Here is a 23,629-nt window from a genome sequence, read left to right as displayed (position 1 = left end):
CGTTCCTTGGACAGATTTCTTATTCCGTTCGTCGGCAAGTTGCTGCAGTCCTCCGACACGTCCAAGGTTCTGTTATTCTAGCAAACTCGCCTTCCCTTGATCCTCGTATGTAGCCACGGGTAGCTATTTGGCACTGTTCATCGCTGCAGCTCTACGGCCGGCCTGGGGCGTTGCTCACCTGGCTATGACACTGTATGCACGCGTTGCCCTTAAAGAATGCGGTGCGTGTTCTGAGCTCTGTAGAGATGATGCTGGCTAACAGAGCGATGCCCATGAAGTACTCACCTACTGATGGCGGAGATGAGTTGTACATGCAAACTCTTATACCTTGAAGCACTGGTGGAGATAACTATTGTGAATGTGAAGGAATGTATAGGCAAGAACTTATATATGATGATGATCTTTGCCACATATATTTTTATTATGGTTGTACCTGCCATCAAAAAAATGGCCTAATTTGTTGCCTGTATGGTTTGTCGTTAGATCAAAATCTTCTCGAGTCTTGCTTCGGTACAACCCCCATTAAATGTATAAAGAGTAGTATGAACTTTTCATAAGAACCTATACGCCGTGCCTGTATGGTTTGTCGTTAGATCAAAATCTTCTTGAGTCTTTCTTCGATACAACACCCCACTAAATGTATAAAGGACAGTATGGACTTTTCACAAAAATGTATACACCATACGTACACCCGACTAGGCCGGCCCATGGAGGTGGCCGCAGTAGTGATGGCACCGGTACATGTCTAAAATAATAAAATAGAGCGACCTTGCAAGTATTTGGACTCCAGACTTGTAGGATGTAAAGAAGAGCTGCTAACCAGTCCACCTAAGAAGCGTGGTTGACTAACAAAGAGCACGCTACTTTAAGAACTAAATAAACACAGAATTCAGCAGTTTTTGGATATTCTTTTTACATTTTCTTGGAAATAGATTTTTTTAAAGCAAGTAATGTTTGAAAAATCTGACAATTGTTTGAATAGCTCGAACAAAATTTGAAAATTCAATGTTACATGCCTTTTTTACATAAACATATTTGAAAATCCCAAACATTTTCCAAAACACGAAGATTTATAATCCCAATCATTTTATAAAATGCGAAGATTTATAAAATTTCTAGAACAATAATTGTTAGTAGGAATATTTTCGAAATTCTGAACAATTTCTCAAAAGTGCAAACCTTTTTTGAATTACCAAACATTTTTTAAGTTGTGAGAAAAAAATAAAAACATGCACATTTTTTAACATTCTGAACACTTTACAAAAAACAAGAACTTTTTCTTGAATTCATGTACTTTTTGGAAATTATGAAAAAAGTGAAAACACAACTATTTTTTCGAAATATTGAACAATTTTTAAAAATTGAATATTTTCTGAAATTGTGCACAATTTTATGAAAAAGCAAACGTTTTTCCTGAAATTCCCAAACATTTTTTGACACTGCGAGTATTTTCCAGTTTTGAGAAAAATTGAAACACGATATTTCTTAAATTCTGAACAATTTTTAGAGGACAAGAACATTTTTTTAAAATCCCGTACATTTCTTGAACTTATGATTTTTTAAAAACTAACATATTTAAAATCCTAAAAAACTTTTTTAATATGTGGTTTAATTTTAAATTTCCAAACATATTTTCAAAGGTAAAAAATTGAAATGAAAAATAGAAACGAAAAAGGGAAATCCAAAACACAATTTAAAAGAAACAGAAAAAATTAAATTAAAAAGATAATGAAAAATGAAAACCAAAAATTAAATGAAAAAACAAATCAGATAAAATAAAAACTGCCAGATTTATTTTTAAGTCACCCCAAAAAAACTACCAGATGGGTAGTTGCTCTGCTATCTGTCGAAATGGCCCGGCCCAAAGCGGTTCTCAGTCGGTCGCGTGGTTTGAAACAAGCTCAATCACCTGCTTTTCTGTGTTTTGCTTATTTTTTCCTTTCTATATATTTTTCTCTTTTTTTCGTTAATTAATCTTTCTATTTTTGTAATTTTTGAAACCTATTAAAAATATTAAAACAATGATTGGAATACCAAAATAACAGTTTTAAATTCTGGTTTAAATTATTTGTTACTTTAATTATTTATTAAATTCTTAAAAATCGTCAATTATTTTCAATTTAATCCCTTTGTATTTATTAGTTTTTTTAAACTTAAAATAAAAGTTTTAAGTAACTTTTTAAATTATGGATGTCTATCATGGGCATGCCCCCCTACTCGCAAAAGTTGGAGTCATTTCAAGAATGTCCAAAGAAACATCATTTTCGACATAGGACGTCCGGATAGGCTAGAAGGCTCCGTTTGACAGCATGTTGTTTATCATCAAATAACCCAATTTTTTTCATGGGCTTGTAAGAAACATTAATTCAAGGCACCATGCCAAGTTGTTTTGGTTTTGATAAATTTTGTATTTTCTAGAGTTTTGTGGGTGACAAATGGCTGATAAATGGAAGGACGTGACACAACTTGCATACTTTGTTGAAAATCACTCAAGCCTGGCACATATGCTTACCATGGGCATGCCCACCTGCTGGCAAATTTTTGAGCCATTTCATGCATGTTCGAAAATAGCTCATGTTCAACAGCAGGTGTTCGTGTAGGCCGGAAGGGTCCGTATGAGAGCCCCCTTTTTTGCGTCGTCAAATGACCCCAATTTTTTTTCATGGGCTTATATGATCAATTCAGGTCATCATGCCATGTTGTTTTGGGTTTCAACAAATCTGCATTTTCTGGACTTTTCTCGGTGAAAAATGGCCAATAAATGGTGGGACATGACGCAACATGCCTACTGTGTTGAAACTCGTTCAAGCCTAGCATGCATTCCTACTATGGGTGTGCCACCTATAGTAAAAAATAGGTTTTTTTTCATGCATGTCCAAAAATAGATCATGTTTAATAGAGGGTGTTCGGGAAGGCCACAAGGGTCCGTATGAGAGCTCGTTTTTTGGCATTGTCAAATGACCCTAGTTTTTTCCATTAGCTAATATGACCAATCCAAGGCACCTTGTGAAATTGTTTGACTTTCCAACAATTTTTGCATTTCCTGGAGTTTTCTCGATGGAAAATTGACAATAAATGGTTGGATGTGATACAACTTGCATACAGTGTCGAAAATCATTCAAACCTTGCATAGATCCCTACCATGGGCTTGCCCATTTTCTGGAAAAAAGTTGGAGTCACTTCATGGATGTCCAGAAATAGACCATGTTAAATAGAGGGTGTTCGGGTAGGCCAGAAGGATCCGTATGAGAGCCCATTTTTTCGGCATTTTGAAATGACCCTAATTTCTTCCATAAGATTATATGACCAATTCAATGCACCATGCCAAATTATTTGACTTTTCAACATATTTTGTATTTTTTGGAGTTTCCTCGGTGAGAAATGGCCGATAAATATCCGGACGTGACACAACCTGCATACGGTGTAAAAAATCATTCAAACCTGGCATGGATGCCTACCATGGGCATGCCCATCTGCTAGCAAAAGTTGAAGTCATTTTATGCATGTTAAAAATAAGACCATGTTAAACAAAGGATGTTCTGGTAGGCCAGAAGGGTCCGTATGAGAGCCGGTTCTTTTGGCATCGTCAAATGACCCCAGGATTTTTCCATGAGTTTATATGACCAATTCAAGGCACCATGCCAATTTTTTTGACTTTTCAAGGCTTTTCACATTTTCTGGAGTTTTCTCAATGAAAAATGGCTAGATGTGACGCAACTTGCATACGGTACAGGAAATCGTTCAAACCTGGCATGGATGCCTACCATGGGCATGCCCACCTGCTGGCAAAAGATGAGGTCATTTCACACATGTTTAAAAATAGACCATGTTAAACTGATGATGTTCGGGTAGCCTAGAAGGGTCCGTATGAGAGCCAGTTTTTTCGGCATTGTCAAATGACCCCAATTTCTTTGCATCAACTTATATGATCACCTCAAGACACCATGTCAGTTGTTTGAGTTTTTGATAATTCTTGCATTTTTTAAAGTTTTCTCAGTGAAAAATGGCCGATAAATGGTCAGACGTGACACAACTTGCATACGGTGTTGGAAGTCGTTCAGACCTGGCATTGATGCTTACCACGAACATTCTCACGTGGTGGGAAAAGTTGTGGCCATTTCAAGAATGTTCAGAAAAAAAACCATATTCAAGGTAGGGTGTCTGGATAGGCTAGGAGGCTACGTTTGAGAACACGTTTTTTTCCGTAATCCATCAAATGGTCCCAATTTTCTCTGGCCTTGTATGACCAATATTTGTTAAAATTGAAAACAATATTTTATGACAAGAACGTTTGTTAGTATTCCAAAGAATATTTCAAATTTTCCAACATATTTAAAAAATAATAATACATCAAAAGGATAAAATTGAATTAAGAAAAAAAGAAAAAAGAGAACAACAAAATTAAAAAAAAGGTTAGGCCTTGGCCCAACCAGGCAACGACATTGCTCCCGTCAGGCACTTTCGGCCGACCAAAGCACTCGCGAATTTGAAAAAGGTTCATCTCCTTTTGTAACACCCCGGATGTAATTTACCTTAATTGTATTCCAACTCTTGCCGTTTCCGGCACTAAGTTATTTTATTTCATCGTTGTCGGGTTTTTGTCTCTGTGTGTTGTTGTCTTTGTCATGCATCTCATATCATGTCATCATGTGCATTGCATTTGCATACGTGTCCGACTCATGCATCCGAGCATTTTCCCCGTTGTCAGTTTTGCATTCCGGCGCTCCTATCTCCTCCGGTGGTCCTTTCTACCTCTTTTCGTGTGTGGGGGTTAAACTTTTTTGGATTGGACCGAGACTTGTCGTGCGGCCTTGGTTTACTACTGGTAAACCGCCTGTCAAGTTTCGTACTATTTGGACTTCGTTTGATACTCCAACAGTTAACCGAGGGACCGAAAAGTCCTCGTGTGTGTTGCAGCCCAACACCCTTCCAAAGTGGCCCAAAACCCACCTAAACCCCTTACTTCATCTAGAGTGTTCGATCATGATCGCGTGGCCACAAACCGCACCTCATTTGGAGCTTCCTAGCTCCTCCTACCCCTATAAATAGGTCCTTCCCCGAATTTTCGGATCCCTTCCCCGAAACCCTAGCCCCCTTCGTCCTCCGCGCGCTGGACAATGTCCGCCGGCGCCGGACGTGTCTGAATGCACCGCGCCGCCGCCCCGCACCAGTGGCACCATGCCACGTGTCGCGTCGGGAGCTTCCCCGCCGCCGGCCTGCTCGGCCCGAGCCGGGCTCTCCTCGCCGCGCAGCCGGGCCGCGTCCCGCGCCCGCCGCCGCCGCCTACCTTCCTCGCGCCGCCGCCCGGAGAACGCACCGGCCACCGCGGCGCCATTGCCAGCCACCACCGCACCGACCCTCGCCGGCCGGACCTCGCGGCGCCACCACCGGCCGCCCTCGTCTCCGCCACGCCGCCGGCGAGCCGCGCCACCACCGGCCAACCTCGTCCCCGCAGCTCCCTCTGGCCACCTCCGCTCGACGACGCCGGCAAGCACTTGGGCGAGCACTGTTCTGGCCGCCTCGGTTCGCGTGCTGCGAGATCCAGATCCAGATCCGTTTGCCTCGGTTGACTTTTCCCTCCGAACCCTAATTTTTATGCAATCTTTGACATGCCATAACTCTGCATCCGTAGCTCCGATTCGTGCATGTAGCATATCAAAATGTTCGTCTCGACGAGTACATCATTTCATCTCATTGCATCATTTTCATTTGAGCTCATCTTGATGCCCGAAATGCTATTGGAAGAGGGCTATGTGATGATTATGTCAGATCTGTTTCAGCAAATAGTTTTTTGTCATTTTTGCCATGATTAATGTGTGCATGCTATGATCCCGAGTTCTACATGTGTTTTGATGAATGCCATTCCATATTTATAGGGGTGTATGCCATGTATTTTTGTGATCTTTGTGGTGACTAGAACAAGCATGCATAGTAGCTTACTCAATGATGCTGTTTTCAGGGACTTAGAATTTCACTAAGTCCTTGTCCTGATATTGTTTTTATGCCATATGTTCATGTTGTTTCCTAGTGATCCGTGCCTCTTTTGAGGATGATCAGTAAGGACGTTTGTTAATATTATGGCACTCTATCCATCCATGTCTTTGTTTGCATTTATGAAGCAACCTAGCTTGAGTCAATCGAGCTCTACTTTTGCTATAAAATGTTCCTGGCAGATTGTCAACATGTTTAGCGATTTTGCCGAGGTTGTTGCTTGTGATCCGTGCATGCTATGTTGTTGTTCTTGCCATGTCTAGCTTCTATGCTATGTCTTCTTGATGGATGCATGCTTAGTTTGTCATGCAATGCTCTGTAGTGAGTGCATCGAGCTCGTAAACATGCCTACTTGTTAATCTGTTTGCATGCTCCAGTTTTTCACTTAGTCTGAATATGTTTATGTTTTTGCTATGTTCACATGCTTGCAATTGTATTTTCTGATCCCTTTTGGCTCATGGTCACTAAGGGACTTTTGTTATATGCTTTGAGTAGCTTCATGCCATGACTTGCTTTGCCATGATATGTTCCTGTAGCATGTAGTTATCATGCTCTAAACATTGCTTCCTGATGTTAAATTCCTGACATGCTGTTAATTTCACAAAGTCTGAAACCTGTTATCTTTTGCACTTTTGCCATGCTTGTTTGAACCTGTTAATGAGTGATTTAGCCGTAGCTCAGTGTTCATCTTTTGTCAAGCATCATGAGTGGATCCCTTTCATGTATTTTGTTGTCATGTTGGAGTGCTGTAGCATGTTGTTTTTGATGCATTTAGATGGCTACTTGCTGTTTATCGCAGACCGGTGCCATATTTGTTTTGCTTGCCATTTCCAAACCGTGCATCCGATTCCGGTGATCTTTATGTCGATTTCGACCGAAATCAACTCCCCTTTCCAGTGGCACTCTTGAATTTCCACGTTAAGGCCAGGTTCTATCATTCATTTGCAAATCATGCATATGCATCACATATCGCATCCCGCATATCATACCATGTTTGCATCATGTTGCTTGAGCATTGCACGTGGTTGATTGTGTTCCCTTTTGCTTGTTGTTCTTGTTTGGGTAGAGCCGGGAGACGAGTACATGAACGAGGAGCCCGTTGAGTACACTTACGAGGATCAAGGCAACTCTGAGAACTTTGCAGGCAAGATGACCATACCCTCGAAATCACTTCTATCTTTGCTTGCTAGATGCTCACTCTTTTGCTATGCCTATGCTACGATGCCTATCACTTGCCTATCATGCCTCCCATATTGCCATGTCAAACCTCTAACCCACCATGTCCTAGCAAACCGTTGTTTGACTATGTTACCGCTTTGCTCAGCCCCTCTTATAGCGTTGCTAGTTGCATGTGAAGATTGGAGATCGTTCCTTGTTGGAACATGTTTATTGTTGGGATATCACAATATTATCTTGTTTATCTTAATGTACCTATATACTTGGTAAAGGGTGGAAGGCTCGGCCTTATGCCTGGTGTTTTGTTCCACTCTTGCCGCCCTAGTTTCCGTCATATCGGTGTTATGTTCCCGGATTTTGCGTTCCTTACACGGTTGGATTATAATGGGAACCCCTTGACAGTTCGCCTTGAATAAAACTCTTCCAGCATGGCGCAATGTTGGCTTTACCATTCGCCACCTAGCCTATTTTTCCCTTGGGTTCCGCGGACTCAAGGGTCATCTTTATTTAAACCCCCGGGCCAGTGCTCCTGTGAGTGTTGGTCCAACCTGTCAGCTGCCGGTGGCCACCAGGGGCAACTCTGGGCTGGCCTACCGGAACCTTGGACAATCCGGTGTGCCCTGAGAACGAGATATGTGCAACTTCTATCGGGATTTGTCGGCACATTCGGGTGGCTTTGCTGGTTTAGTTTTACCATTGTCGAGGATGTCTTGTAACCGGGATGCCGAGTCTGATCGGATTGTCTTGGGAGAAGGAATATCCTTCGTTGACCGTGAGAGCTTGTGATGGGCTAAATTGGGACTCCCCTGCAGGGATTTGAACTTTCAAAAGCTGTGCCCGCGGTTATGGGCAGATGGGAATTTGTTAATGTCCGGTTGTAGATAACCTGAAACTTAACTAAATTAAAATGCATCAACCGCGTGTGTAACCGTGAGGGTCTTTTCTCGGGGGAGTCCGGGAAGTGAACACGGTGTTGGAGTAATGCTTGACGTAGGTTGTTCTAGGTTTACTTCTTGATCATAGTTTGTCGCTTGTGCCTTTGCCTTCTCTTCTCGCTCTCTTTTACGAATATGTTAGCCACCATATATGCTAGTCGCTTGCTGCAGCTCCACATCATACCTTTACCTTACCTATAAGCTTAAATAGTCTTGATCGCGAGGGTGTGAGATTGCTGAGTCCCCGTGACTCACAGATTACTTGCAAAACCAGATGCAGAGACCGATGATACCGTTCCAAATGATATGACCGAGCTCAAGTGGGAGTTTGATGAAGACTCTCGGCGTTACTACGTGTCTTTCCCAGATGATCAGTAGTGGTGCCCAGTTGGAGCGATCGGGGACTTTGTCGCATTTGGGGGTTGATCTTTATTTTGGTTCCGTAGTCGGACCTTGAGTGTATTGGATGAATGTAATGACTTATTTATGTATTTGTGTGACGTGGCGAGTGTAAGCCAACTATGTACCTTTCCCCTTTATTTATGTACATGGGTTGTTTGCGAAGATTACCTCACTTATGACATTGCTTTCAATGCGGTTATGCCTCTAAGTCGTGCTTCGAGACGTGGGAGATATAGCCGCATCGAGGGCGTTACACCTTTTTTGTTTTAATTTTTTTATAGATTTTGTAAAGAAAAGTCTACCTATTCGTGAATTTTTTCTCAATTGTTTTGCATTAATTTATTTTTTAGGATTAAGAAAAATGCTACCTATTCGTGAAGTTTTCCTCAAATTTTTTGCATTAATGTTGTAAAAATAGTTTGCCTACCTTGCAGATTTTGCAGGTTTTTGGTTTTTTATTTTGTAGTTTTTCTTTATTTTCTGTTTCTTTTTTCGTTTTTCTTTTCTTCCTTTTTCATTTTTATTTCCCATTAATTTATCTTTCAAGTTTATTTGTCTGCTTTATTTTTTCATATATCCAATTTTTCAAAAAGATTTTTTTTCAATTTTACAAAACCTGTTCATGTTTCCAAAATTTTGTTCGCATATTGATTTTTTTAAACTTTAAATTTATGTTCTTGTTCCAAAATTTGTTCAAAATTGAAAATGTTAGTGTTTTAATAATTGTTCGGGAAGTTAAGTTTTTTTTTGTATTTTCAATTTTTTTAGAATTTCCAAAAAAGGTTTGCTTTTTGAAAGAAAGTTTTCTACATTACTTGTTGTTTTCGAAAATTGTTCATTTTTTCCAAAAAATCTTCATGTTTTTGGAAAATGTTCAAAGTTTAGAAAATAGTTGTGTTTTAAATGAAAATGTTTGCTAATGTACCTCATATTTTATGAAATTTGTTCGTGTTTCAATAAATATCCGTGTTTCAGAAATGATCAAATTTGAAAAGAAGTTCAAGAGTTTCAAAAAAATGTACGAATTTATTTTTTCCACAAATTTTCCAAAATATTTGCGTTCTAAGAAATGATCCCTTTTTTCAGAAAAATGTTTCAACTTTGTTTTCACGATTTGTTGCTGCTCTTAGCTTCTTTCAATGTTACGCCGCCTAAATAGTCACAAGCACTTGTTAGTTACATTGGCTATCAGCGAGAGGTGTCCGCTAGTTCGAATCCCCACCTAGTCATATTCTTTTTGCGACATATTTCATTGGGCGAACTGGTCATATAACATCCGCAGGCACGTGGGCTATGTAGAGATCTACACCCGTTGATGTGTTTAGGCGGGTTGTAACCCGAAGACGAAGTGAATCTTCTATTGCCTCTAGTATATTGTAATCCTAAATAATATGTAGGATATCCCGAATATGTTTCAAAATTTCTAGAAAATATGGCTAAAATAAGTTGCTACTTCACTAAAAAAGATTAAGCTCTTGCAGTTTTCTGAGGAAAAACTCATGCTATTTGAACAAGTATTATACGTTGAGAATTATGCAATAATAACAATCAGAAACTTGATATCATTATAATGTACAACAAGAGTTTTCTAGATGTGTGGTGCATGAATCAAAAGTTAGGGTATAGATGTATGTATGTGCAGTTTGCTATGAGAAAACCCATCCAAACCCTTCTTCTCCGTTGGGGCTATCGACTTCACCCTGTCTTCAATGCCTCTATCGCCTTTTGTATCTCCAAGGACATTGCCGAGTCTACGCTTCCCGACGATATCTTTCGGTGCGCCTTCTGTAGGTGCAGCTTGAGTGAGCTACTGCTGAGGCCAGCATTCTTACCACAAATGGGGCACACTTTCATTGCAGGCCTCTTGTGCTGCCACTCCATGGAGGTTTTACCGTGCAGCTTCTTGTCAAGATCCAGCAAGACCTTGGCAAATCCGTCATTGGGGTGCGCACGTCGGTGCACCTTCTTCAGCATGTTCCATGCTTCTAGAAGAGTACAATTTCTAAACAAACATGAAAGAAATTAAGTCAGTGAAACCAACAGAGTAGTAAACTGAAATTTGAGACACTATCATTCGTATGATGTTTCACACATATTTGTATCCCAAGCAAAGCTTGTATTGATTATGTTAAGAATAATTTGGTCATTGATGGTTTTCATCAATTTCTTAACCGGATATTGATATATAAGACTGTCCATAGTAGGAGTAACTTCAGCAGTAACATCGAGTCTAACTCAGCAAATTTGCTTATGTGGCAATGATTTAATGAGGAGAGAGATGAATTGAGTAACATAGCTAGTTACTCATACTATCGGTAACATCACGCATATCAAGACAGGATGAGTCTATAACTTAATAAATGAAGGGTTGTATGACATCCCACATATGTTACTCCCCACTATAAAGGTAGTAACATAGACTAGTAAGATATGAATGTTACTAGTCTAAGTTATTCCCCACTATGGGTAGTCTAATGCCTCATCGGTAACTGGAAATAAAAACATTTATTATGCACTCTTACTTTCTAAGCATTAGGTAAGCAAGAACAACAGTTGCACTTCGACTTTTTCCTTCAAAACAATGCACTAGAACTTTGCCGCGTAGGTGCTCAACAAAATCAATGAAATCACATGCATCTTGGAAGACATCAGTGATTTCCGCATTTTCATCATCATTTATCTGTAGAAAAGAAACACAAAGTGTCCCAAAGGAAGCAAGAAAATTAGTTCCTTATTATGGCCGAGAAAGCTGTAAAGTGGAGTTCAGCCATTTGTTGCATGTAAATGATCTTCCAAAGTTTATTCACAAAATTGTCATATGTACTTACTGAGAAGTTTCGATAGTCAAAAAGGCAAGGCTTCTGAGATTCCAACTGTCCAATTTCATTCGCACACAAGCACAATACATGGGTGATGCCAAGGTGTTGAAGTGTGTATGTCGACCGAGCAGCTAGAACACCACCAATATACATGTGATCTGTGATCTGAGAAGGACGTTCTGTACTTGCAGCATCAGAAATCAATGATATCCTCTCAAGAAGGTGCTCAAGACGGACCTGAAAACAGAAATTCATATGCTTAGTTGCTACAATAGATAGTTTGTTGCCAGGTAGGCTAGGTAGAATAGGATCACCTTCAACTCATAAGCATCAACAGCAACACTATTATCTATCCCTTCAAAGAAGCCTGTGTTAAAATTGTTGTCATGACACAATTTTACAACATCAGTCCTGAGCATGTCATTCCATTGTTCTATTTCTTTGTTTAACTCACTGTCTACCTGCAAACATAGTATTAAGTGAATACAACCGGGCAATGGTGCATCTATAAGCATCACAACACAACCATCTTTGACAATGCAACTTATCCTAGCTCGCCTCCTCGACACGATCAAGTCAGGGACTAGGAAATGGGCACCGACATGCGGGAGGGGTCTAGTAGCTTTGCCTCTGGAGCCGAATGTGCCTAACGATTAGAGGTGACATGTTGTAATCATTGGGTGTTGCCGTTCTTAGGACTTGTAAAAACTCCTCTTTCTATCAATGCATCAAGACACAAGTCTATCAAAAATAAAACTCAACCTACATGCACTATCAATTGTTGCAGGTTTATTTAAGAAATTTGAACAACTGAGAACCACAGGAAGGACATGCCTCAAACCTTAGGTTGGGTGAGAAATCAAGGTGACTATTTATAAATGATGGAGATAACACACCATCAAAGCATTCACACAGAGAAATAGTTATCGAGATACAAACCTACGATATTTATTGTTAATTTTTTATCTAGATGGTTATTTGGTTTTGTACAAGTAATTTGCTAACCTTATGGTATATTATATCATTTCAGCCAAGCATTCAAATAGTGCAAAACAAATAGATACCAACTAGATTATAGTGTATAATCTGTTAAAAATCAATAAGTTTTCCATGAGCACTTCAAAGATGTTAACCTTGGCATACTTGTTAAATTCCTTGAGCTTCATCGTCAATCGTAGACCACGGGATGCATCTCCATTTGCTTTCCAATTCTTGGTCATAAAGCTCTCTCGACAAATAGGAGATGACAGGTCAAAACTATCACGGGATAAGGTACGGGAAGGCCTACGCATATGTCGTGGAACTTCGGAATCACTCAGATCAGTATGTGCCTCTACACGACACAATGGTGAATCAGAATGACCTGCATCTTCCTTGTCAGATTCATTTGAACCTTTATACATAAGATTAAAGAAAATTTTCAATAGAGCATCTAGCTTCTGATAAAGTGTGAGCAGGAAAATGTGGAACCGTTGAAGGTCCCTCAGAGCACTACGAAAACCTCCTCGGAAGGAATTAACTATTGCTACCATATCACTCTCAGACAGAGGAGAATGATAGCTATAATCAGATGACATGTCATATTCTTCGGGTCCAGGGGTACCAAGTTTTCCAATGGAAACCTCAAACAAGAGGTTCGAAGAATAGTCCAGGTTGTTTAGTGTTAGTTCCACCAGTCTCGGATAGCTCTCTTGATCTTTCGTTCGTTTACTGGCGGGTGGTCTTCGTGGTACACCCGAATCAATGGCTACAATATGAAAGCTAGAAATCTCAGGCTCAATTTGATCATAAGAGTCTTGCAAAAGCTCTGAGATATCTGAGCCGACACTGCCGCTTATTGAAAGGGATCTTCTCTCCTTCTGTTTCTTAGGGCTTTTGATTATCTCTGGCTTGTAACGGATGATGGCAGAATCATGAACATCATCCAATGAATCAAGGTTTGCATAAGCTTCTTTGTAGGCAACAAGTAAATTTGCATAGTTTCCACGCCAACCAAGGGGCCGACACCGCAGCCTATCCTCATTTCTCAGAATGAGGTCCAGGATCAAGATCCTACCTAAAGCTTCAGCAGTTTTTTCAGCAAACTCCGGGGAATCAAATGGTGTTGTGCTCTCTAGTAGAGGGGATCCGTGTACATAACTGCAAAACAACATTGCAATTTCCTTCATGTTAACTATGTACCATATTTTTTCAAAAATAACTATGTACCATATTGTCAGGCACATTACTGGTAACTTGGAGTTAATACTTCATCAGGAATAGACATCGGCTTAGTTCGAGAGCTTCTAGCATCTCAGTGCAAATCATCTCCTGAAGTTCATCACCAACAGCTATTGCTTCATGTCGAGCATTCTCTACTGCATCCTTTATTTGTTGCCATTCACATGAGGAGCTATGAATCACTCTGCCCTGCATTGGTCAAGAGAGTTCACACTATAATAATTATGTGGTTAGCATGAATTCCTACTACAAGAAAGTGAGTACTTACTTGAGGGGTCCTTACGCCAAGCCATTTAGCCAGTTCATACCCGAACCGTTCTGACTGTGTGGCCATCCTTGATGGTGCTATTTTAATGACTGCTGCAGCTTCCTTGGAAGGAACTTCACCATTTTTAGATGTTTTGAATAATGCAATGAATACAACTCCTCCAGAATTTACAGTCACCTGTGCAGAATGGTACAGGCTATTAGAAGGAAACTAGAGCCATGGCTAATAAACTATATTTTCCAGTATGAAGTGGAATCCTTGTGAGAGATATTGATGTTAGCTTTTTGCGGAGGTGTTGTGAGCTTTAGCATAGTTCATATGATTCTTACTGTATCAGTACATTGTGGTAGGCAGAAAAAGAAAGTAACAAATCTCTACTCGGTGACCACTGAGATGAAATTTGATGAGAGAAGTGGTATATCTAGGATAACAATCAAGTTTACCAGTTAGAATCTTACCAACAACAGGGAAGACAATTTACAGGAAGATGGATAAGTAAAAAGGAAAATACGAACCTCAAAACTTCTATTAATATCATCATCGGTGGGTTCCGAACTTGTAGTACTATGTTTCGTATGGTGCAATGAAGAAAGAGAGGTCCAGCAGAAGTTACTTGACTCTATGTCCATCATAGAAACACTCCCAAGCCTTTCCCAGAGGCTTGTTTTTGGCAAATAATCACATGGGCCAGAGTCGATTACATCGCTACTAGAGTCTACGATTTCTAGCACATCTGGACTGCAATATAGAAAATATACAACATTAATAACTTGGTTGGGAAACTTATCCCATGAAAGGAGCAAATTCATGCCCTTGCTCGATATTGTTTTAACCATATGAATAAAATTAGAGTAACCATCTGGTCAGGTATGCCTACACTACTTTTACATGATTGTTCATTTGATTTTTCGTGAATGTTTCAACATAGGGCGTTCAACTTTACTCCACCCACTACATTTGTAGTTTTTATCAATTCTCAAGATTACCAAGGAACACTGTGCATCTCTCAGCTAATAGGAGGCCGAACATAAAACGTTTGGGAAATAGCGGTAACACACGGACCAAGTTCAAGTGATAGTGATACACACTTGCAGACAGAGAATGACCATCACATCACATCGAATGTTTCATAGAACAAAAAGAACCTCCTGAAAGCATGTCATGTTGATCAAAGATTATAACGGAAGCATAGTCTCAGGGTATAGGTAGCCCGGAACCAAACCACTCACAAATAATAATAATGTAACCAAGCATATCACACAAAACTAAGCCAATTAATTACGGTACCTGATTCATATCTCAACAGGAATCACAAAAAATATGATCCTTATGAATTATGGATCAGACATGGTACATACTACAATTAAGTAATAGATCCCACAAGCGACATAACTAATTCTCCTACCTCATTGAGGATTCGATAGCCAAAATGCCCGACTTCGGTTGTGGCGACTGGGATAATGAGGACATCCTCCCGGTGCGCTTCCTCATTGACGCTACCCATTCCTCGAATCCACTCTGCAATAAATCAGATCAATCTAGCTCTTTGCCGCCAAGAACAGGGCCCAGAACCAAAGAAATATTTTTTGGTTGGGGCGATGCACTTACGGAGGAGGATGTGCGGGAGAAGGATCTCGACTCTATTCCCTCTTCCATTCGTACAGGAAAATGTGGACAAATGGAAAGTGAAAATCGAGTTCTTCAGATAATCTCGTCAAGTTTGGCCGGGTCATGGATTGGTGAAGTTTGTGACCAATCAAAGGCAAGGGGATGGGGGAAGAAGGGCAAAAATGCTATTCTCCAAGAGAACTTCCGCACGAGTGAATGCCCATGCAGGCCATCCATGTTTGTCTCAATTCTTTTCGGCCATCCGTGATAAGGCGCATGCAAGCCATCCATGCTATTTGCAAAGAGGACATGCATGTGCATTGCCATTTTATTCTCCCTCTCGGATGATGTCTTCAATGATACACAAGTAAGTTAAGGACAACATGCTGAGTGAGGTGTCTTGTCACCTCCGCCTCATGCGCTTGCATCTTCTTACCGGAAACACGCGACCCTCCTCCCTTTTCTCTGTTTTTTGTGGGACCCTCTTCTCTGTTATGGATCCATACTTGAGGATAAATAATTGGATGGCAATAGGCAATGTTTTAAATTTTCTTCATGCTTCACTTTCCGAATGGCTCATGATAAATCACCATGCACGCATTCAATTCATTAGAGTAATCCACGTAATCCACTTATTGGGCAATTGTGTGTTTTCTCATTAAGATTTTATTACGAAGTGTTACACTCAATATTCAGTTGCTGCTGATGATTGTATAAAACCTCAGACATTGTAAGGTCCCAACACTTGATCATTCCGTTGGGTGTCGAGCTTAAAATTAATGTCCTAACTGAAGAGTCTGAAAAAAAAAACAAAAATCAGCATTCAAACGTAAAGAAGATGACCCAAGTATGTTTAGGCTCTCATGATTTGTAGCTCCAGAATTGGAAATTTGTTTCTTTGTTTTTACTTTTCTACTTTCACTTTTGATATGGTGTTGAAACCCTTTCTCAAGCATCCTTTCATTTGGATCGGAATGATGTTGGAAGGATGGTGTTCTATATGGCATACATGGCGCAAACTTATAGTAAACTGTTTTATTTGGCTAACCTATTTTATCATACTATAGTATCCACGAGTATAACTTTTTCTTGTTATGTAGCTAGCATAGTTAACCACATAAAATATTGCTAAATGCTAATTACACATTTGTAAGTTATATCATTGAAATTATTTTGCTTATGCTAAATCTAATAGTGTGTCGTGCATTTTTAACCTCCACTTTGCTGGTTACCTACATAACACTTGTGCTATAGAACTTATCGAATATTCAATATGACTTTGTTCGTTGGTGTTTCCATATCCTTGATGGCCCATGCTTGCTAGCTACTCTCCATATCTATATAGAATAGCATGTATTTCTTATCTGGATTAGTTGATGGCCTTTGCTACCGTGGATAGTAGACCATGAGTGAAATCATCAAAAATAAAACTTTACCATTTACAGTCCCATGCTTCTGCATGAATGCATCTTTTTGTTTGGTCCGGGCGGAGTTTCTTAGTTGTTATTGTCATTTTGGGAGAACTTCTATGTTGCCATACCTTTTAGTATATAAAAAAATGGTCCTTTGTACGAACTCTTGGTGCCTTTTGATGCATATACTCCCGCAGGCCGCAGCCAAATTAGAGTGCATATAGGACTTGTTTGAAGTTAAAAATTCGACTAAGTTTGAAATATTTATCAACATTTATAATACCCTATCTTTACCATTAGATTCACCGTGAAATATATTTTCGTATGATGTATATTTAGTATTGTAAATGTTTGTATTGTTTTCTACAAATTTGGTCAAAGTCTGCAAAGTTTCACTTTGGAAACATCTTATATGCACTATTGGAGAGAGTACTAGTATAGTATCAAAAACGCTCTTTATTATGGGATGGAGGGAGTATAGTTTAGTTCAGGGTTTTAGTTGCGCTCACTAGCATGTTTTTAGGACACTTAGTAGCATGTGTGTTGGCTCTTGCCACTCATGGCAGCATAGAATGGGGACAATGGTCCATTATGACAGCCATATGGTTGAAACAGATTCCGTTATCCTGAAAGCTTTGCTACACCTACGTGAGATTAGGGGGTCAAGAGGGTTACGGGGTGACTTGTGTGAATTGCCTATTTTTTTACTGGCCATTAGTTGTGGGCGCAGGCACATCCTGAAATTCAGGGGGTTGGGGGGAGGGGGGGGGGGGGGGGGGGGGGGTTGATTTGATTAGTGGGAAAGGTAATTACGTAGGGGTTTGTAAAAACCTTTCGTAAGTCTAGCATTTTTTATCCTGAAATGTGTAAGAAAAAAGAAACTTGTTTCAGGTTCCCTTCACTTTTTGTTGGATCCACATGCAGAATTCCACCAGAACTGTCTGTGCCAATGGTTTTGTCTATGCCATTGGTTTCTGTTGGAAAGAAAACAAGTGCTTCTGAATGGCGCTTCCGATGTGTAGACGACTAGTTCCTATTTGTTCATCATTCATACAGTCATTATGTCTAAATTTAGCCCCTGCGCTAGCTGTTGGCATTAGCGCCACTCGCTCCTTCACTCTTACTGCAACTCCACGCCACTCTCGGCTCCTTATTCTCCTCTCAGCCTGTTAATGGTCGCCATCACTACTCAAGTATTAGTCGGAGATCCATCCATGCAAGCTAAACACGCTCCGGTGTCCGCTTTGCTGGTTCTCTTCGTGCTCTCCGTCGTCCTCACGCTCGTGCCGCAGCCGCAGAAATCATTCTTCCAGGCTCGGCCACTGCCGCTTCTGATCGACAATGATGGCGGAGGCATTGTGGCTCACGCCGACCCATCCGGTGGCTGCGACTACTCTGACGGAAAATGGGTGAAGGACGCCACTACCGCGACGCTCTACGGGGAGGACTGCCCATTCCTTGATCCCGGCTTCCGCTGCGAGCGCAACGGCCGGAACGACTCATCCTTCCGGCACTGGCGCTGGCAACCTCGCGGCAGCTGCCGCCTCCCTAAGTAGGTAGCCATCGCCATTGACATCTCTCATCAGAGAACAAAATATTTTGTCTTGTCTCTGTCACCTTTCTAAGTACGTTCAAATCCAATAGGTTTAATGCGACGGATATGTTGGAGAGGAGCCGGAACGGCCGAATCGTGTTCGCTGGCGACTCCATCGGCCGTAACCAGTGGGAGTCCATGCTGTGCATGCTCGCCAGCGCCGTGCCGAATGGTTCGAGGATATATGAGCAGTCCGGGAAGCCCCTTAGCCGGCACAAGGGCTACCTCTCCATGATCTTCCTGGACTACAACCTCTCTGTGGAGTACTACCGCGCGCCGATGCTCGTCATGGTCGACCGCATCCCGCCGGTGGCAAGCAACAAAGGTGCAAGCGTCACCAGGGGTGCCATCCGGCTGGACGCGCTGCCACGGCACGCCACGCGCTGGGCCGGTGCTGATGTGCTCGTCCTCAACACGGGTCACTGGTGGAATGAGCACAAGACCATCAAATCGTATGTAATTAGTTAACTAATTAGCGTGCTAGCTACTGCATTGCATTGCTATGATCGTGATCAACTGACTAGAACTGCATTGATCCATACTGCAGAGGAAATTATTTCATGGTGGGAAATCGGTTCAACATGAAAATGGACATCAAGGAAGCGTTCCGGTTATCCCTGCAGACGGTGAAAGACTGGGCGCTAAGCAATCCACGACTCTCCACAAGGGGCTATCTCTTCTTCAGGAGCTATTCTCCATCGCACTACGACAACGGAACGTGGGACACTGGGGGCTCATGTGCAGACCAACGGGATCCTCTTATGATGACCACTGGCGAGAGCAACCAAGAGTATTCGTGGATCAACACGATGATCTCGAGCACAGCACGGGGCACAATTAGACAGCAGATGGACAATAGGGTGGTGTTCTTGAACATAACGCACATGACAGCACTGAGAAGGGACGGTCATCCTTCACGGCACCGAGAGCCCGGGACGCCGCCGGATGCCCCAGAGGATTGCAGCCACTGGTGCCTGCCAGGCGTGCCGGACGCGTGGAACCAGGTGATGTACGGGCACCTCGTGTCTACGGGATATGGCATGAGGTTGGTCAAAAAATAATCAGCAGCTCATCTCGCACCAATTCTAACATGGCTGCACACACGAACTTCACACCCACGTTGCATAATTCATGAAATGCAGAATTAGCAGAGATTTAGATAGGGTAGGGAGCAGGAGCATGGTGTATCACAAAAGCATAAAGATGTATGTAAAGTGTTTGACTCTGGCACATAGGGTAGGCAGCAGGACCCCGGTGTATCACAAAAGTCAGAGGAGCACCCCCGTGCATGCATGCATGCAGAATTGGCGTGAGGCAAGCTGAGCCGTTGATCCCATGGACTCTCAAGTTGTTTCATCCGTCTGATCGGTTTGTATACACACAAAGACGAGCAACAAAACCTGGATGCTTGATCCTGTTCAAGTCACGAACTGAGCATTGCTCAGATCGATGGCTATGTTTCTTGTGGTGAAATTGGTATGCACTATGATAGATCCACATAGATAGCTTCTTTTTACAGTAACCGAATATTTTACTAAGAGCATCTTCAACATCCGCCCAACGCGCGGCGCGCTAAAAACCAGTTTGCAACACGCCCATCGGCTGGTTTGGCGCGTCGGGCAGTGCTGGCTCCAGCAGCCGCGGTAAAATGCAGCGCGCGCGTAGCTCCAGCAGTGCGCAAAAATGCAGCGCGCGCTCTCGCGCAAACAACATATGCGCTCCAAACACAAGCAAGAAGATCAAACACAAACAAAATAAATCAACAATAAATAGTTCAATTTCGTTATTATAACTCAAACAAATAGTTTATCTTTCAATACAACAAATAGTTCAATAATACAACATCAAACGCACAAATCATGATGCTCTTTGTCGGCCATTCCAAGCCCACCACTCCTCAATGAGATCCTTCTGAAGATCATCATGCACTGTGGGACGTCGAATGGCATGATAGGAGGCAACAAAATGGGCCACCCTTTCAGCCCTCCGCCGCACTCGCACAGGATGTCCCAAGAGCTCACAGTGAGAGTAATCTACATCTTGGCCACGCTCATTCTCAATGATCATGTTGTGCATGATCACACAAGCGTGCATGATGTACCAAAGCATCTTTTGATCCCAAAATCTAGCAGGTCCTCTCACAATAGTAAATTGGACTTGCAAAATCCCAAAAGCTCTCTCCACATCTTTTCTAGCCGCCGCCTGAGCATTGTGGAAACCAAGTTTTTTCTTACCTTTCGGTTTTATCAACGGCTTCATAAATGTTTGCCACTTTGGGTAGATGCCATCCGCAAGATAGTAGCCATAGTTGTATGCACGGTCATTTGCTACAAACTGCACCGGTGGCAGTTCACCATTTGCAATCTTATTCATCAGTGGTGACCAGTTGACAACGTGGATGTCATTCAAAGATCCAGGCATTCCAAAAAAGCATGCCAAATCCAAGTCTCTTGATCGGCCACCGCTTCAAGGATTATAGTGGAACCCTTTTTTTGGTCGTGAAATTGCCCATGCCATGCCTTTAGACAATTCTTCCAACTCCAATGCATGCAATCTATTGAGCCAAGCATACCTGGGAAGCTACGAGCTTTGTTCATCTCCAATAGCCTTGCGGTGTCTTCAGCATTGGGAGATCTCAAATACTCATGGACAAACACTTGCACAATTCCGACTGCGAAGCGCTTGACACACATGATGGCTTGGCTCTCACCCATGGCCAAGTGATCATCAACTAGATCAGCTGGGATACCGCATGCCAACATACGCAAAGCGGTTGTCACCTTCTAAAAGGTGCTATGCCCGAGCTCTCCGGCGGCATTCCTCCTTTGCTGAAAAAATCGGTCATGGCTCGCTAGTTTGTCTGCAATGCACCTGAACAACTCGGTGCTCATCCTAAACCGGCGACGAAAGTACGACTTGAGGTATGTGGGATTCTCCAGAAAATAGTGCCTCATCAATCTGTTGTGGGCATTGATCATATCCCTCCAAATTTTCTGCCGACCCATAATCGAACCACCGTGCTTCGGTTTTTTATTGATGCGCATAGCTAGGATCATTGCAAGATCCTCTTCCTCTTCCATATCAAATTCTTCTTCGGAAGGATCATACAATGAACTCATCTACAATGTTCAATTTAAACTAGGCTATAAAAACTACAAACAACATGTAAAAAATGTGAAGTTGAAGCAATACATACCTTGCGGGCGTTTTGTCGAACACCTTGCGGGCGCCGAGCGGTAGTGGGCGGCCGGGCGATGTTCGTCGGAGGACTGCCGTGCACGACGGGCGGAGTTGACTAGGGGAAGCTGCGGTGGCGCGGGGATAGGCTGGAGGAGCGCAGATGTCTACTACACAACCTTCTTCTTGTAGACGTTGTTGGGCCTCCAAGTGCACATGTTTGTAGGACAGTAGCAAATTTCCCTCAAGTGGATGACCTAAGGTTTATCAATCCATGGGAGGCGTAGGATGAAGATGGTCTCTCTCACAACCCTGCAACAAATAACAAAGAGTCTCTTGTGTCCCCAACACACCCAATACAATGGTAAATTGTATAGGTGCACTAGTTCGGCGAATAGATAGTGATACAAGTGCAATATGGATGGTAGATATAGGTTTTTGTAATCTGAAAATATAGAAACAACAAGGTAACTAATGATAAAAGTGAGCACAAACGGTATTGAAATGCTAGGAAACAAGGCCTAGGGTTCATACTTTCACTAGTGCAAGTTCTATCAACAATAATAACATAATTGGATCATATAACTATCCCTCAACATGCAACAAAGAGTCATTCCAAAGTCACTAATAGCAGAGAACAAACGAAGAGATTATGGTAGAGTATGAAACCACCTCAAAGTTATTCTTTCTGATCGATCTATCATAGAGTTCGTACTAGAATAACACCTTAAGACACAAATCAACAAAAACCCTTATGTCACCTAGATACTCCAATGTCACCTCAAGTATCCATGGGTATGATTATACGATATGCGTCACACAATCTCAGATTCATCTATTCAACCAACACAAAGAACTTTAAAGAGTGCCCCAAAGTCCAAAGTTTCTACCGGAGAGTCAAGACGGAAATGTGTGCCAACCCCTATGCATAAGTTCATGAGGTCACGGAACTCGCAAATTGATCACCAAAACATACATCAAGTGGATCACGTGAATCTCCCATTGTCACCACAGATAAGCACATGCAAGGCATACATCAAGTGTTCTCAAATCCTTAAAGACTCAATCCAATAAGATAACTTCAAAGGGAAAACTCAATTCATCACAAGGAGATAGAGGGGGGGGGGACATCATAACATCCAACTATAATACAAAGCTCGCGATACATCAAGATCATGCCGAATCAAGAACACGCGAGAGAGAGAGAGAGAGATCAAACACATAGCTACTGGTACATAACCTCAGCCCCGAGGGAGAACTACTCCCTCCTTGTCATGGAGAGCGCCGGGATGATGAAGATGGCCACCGGAGAGGGATCCCCCCCTCTGGAAGAGTGCCAGAACGGGTCTAGATTGGTTTTCGCTGGCTACAGAGGCTTGCGGCGGCAACTCCTGATCTAGGTTATGTTCTGGAAGTTTGGGTATATATAAGAGGTGTTGGAGTCGGGAACAAGTCAGGGGGTCCCCGAGGTGGCCACGAGGTAGGGGGCGCGCCCAGGGGGGGGGGGGGTAGGGCATGCCCCCCACCCTCATGGGTGCCTCGGGACTCTTCTGGCCCATCTCCGACACATCGTGGGCTTCTTCTGGTCCAAAAATATTCTCTGTGAAATTTCACGTCAATTCGACTCTGCTACCTCTTGAGCACTGCGTTGGATTTCCCCGAAGAGGAGAGGATGATGCAGCAAAGTAGCATAAGTATTTCCCTCGGTTTTTGAGAACCAAGGTATCAATCCAATAGGAGGCTACGCGCGAGTCCCTCGTACCTACACAAAAACAATAGCTCAACGCAACCAACGCGCTTAGGGGTTGTCAATCCCTTCACGGTCACTTACGAAAGTGAGATCTGATAGAGATGATAAATAATATTTTTGGTATTTTTGGTATAGAGATGCAAAGTGAAAAGTAAAAGGCAAAGTAAAAAAAGCAAAGCAATAATAAAGCGTTGGAGATTGATATGATGAGAAAGAGACCCGAGGGCCATAGGTTTCACTAGTGGCTTCTCTCAAGAGCATAAGTATTCTACAGTGG

At 42.0% G+C, this 23,629-nt stretch overlaps 2 protein-coding genes across 3 annotated transcripts; one reads left to right on the top strand and one right to left on the bottom strand.

Annotated features, from left to right (window-relative positions):
• Positions 1-9,995: 9,995 nt before the first annotated feature.
• LOC125525881 (dual specificity protein phosphatase PHS1-like) lies at positions 9,996-15,667 on the bottom strand. 2 transcript variants are annotated; one of them, XM_087536674.1, is made up of 10 exons: positions 15,420-15,667; positions 15,217-15,329; positions 14,327-14,549; positions 13,812-13,988; positions 13,572-13,732; positions 12,457-13,462; positions 11,638-11,784; positions 11,333-11,560; positions 11,027-11,184; positions 9,996-10,506 (listed from the first exon to the last, which is right to left on the bottom strand). In XM_087536674.1, the coding sequence occupies exons 1-10, from the start codon at positions 15,465-15,467 to the stop codon at positions 10,200-10,202; spliced, it is 2,568 nt and encodes an 855-aa protein (XP_087392800.1). In that variant the 5' UTR covers positions 15,468-15,667; the 3' UTR covers positions 9,996-10,199. The 2 variants fall into 2 exon arrangements, with proteins under 2 accessions (XP_087392800.1, XP_048546845.2); XM_048690888.2 differs by lacking the exon at positions 11,027-11,184 and having other exon boundaries at positions 10,290-10,506.
• Positions 15,668-18,003: 2,336 nt separating this feature from the next.
• Positions 18,004-19,486, top strand: LOC125519441 (protein trichome birefringence-like 9). The gene is made up of 3 exons (XM_048684249.2): positions 18,004-18,383; positions 18,476-18,877; positions 18,973-19,486. The coding sequence occupies exons 1-3, from the start codon at positions 18,004-18,006 to the stop codon at positions 19,484-19,486; spliced, it is 1,296 nt and encodes a 431-aa protein (XP_048540206.2).
• The last annotated feature ends 4,143 nt before the right edge of the window (positions 19,487-23,629 follow it).

Source organism: Triticum urartu, chromosome 7A (assembly GCF_056163025.1).
Source record: "Triticum urartu cultivar PI428250 chromosome 7A, HENAU_Tu73, whole genome shotgun sequence".
Classification (NCBI taxonomy): Eukaryota; Viridiplantae; Streptophyta; class Magnoliopsida; order Poales; family Poaceae; genus Triticum; species Triticum urartu.
Note: the sequence above shows the minus strand (reverse complement) of the source record. Positions and strands in the feature narration are given on the sequence as shown.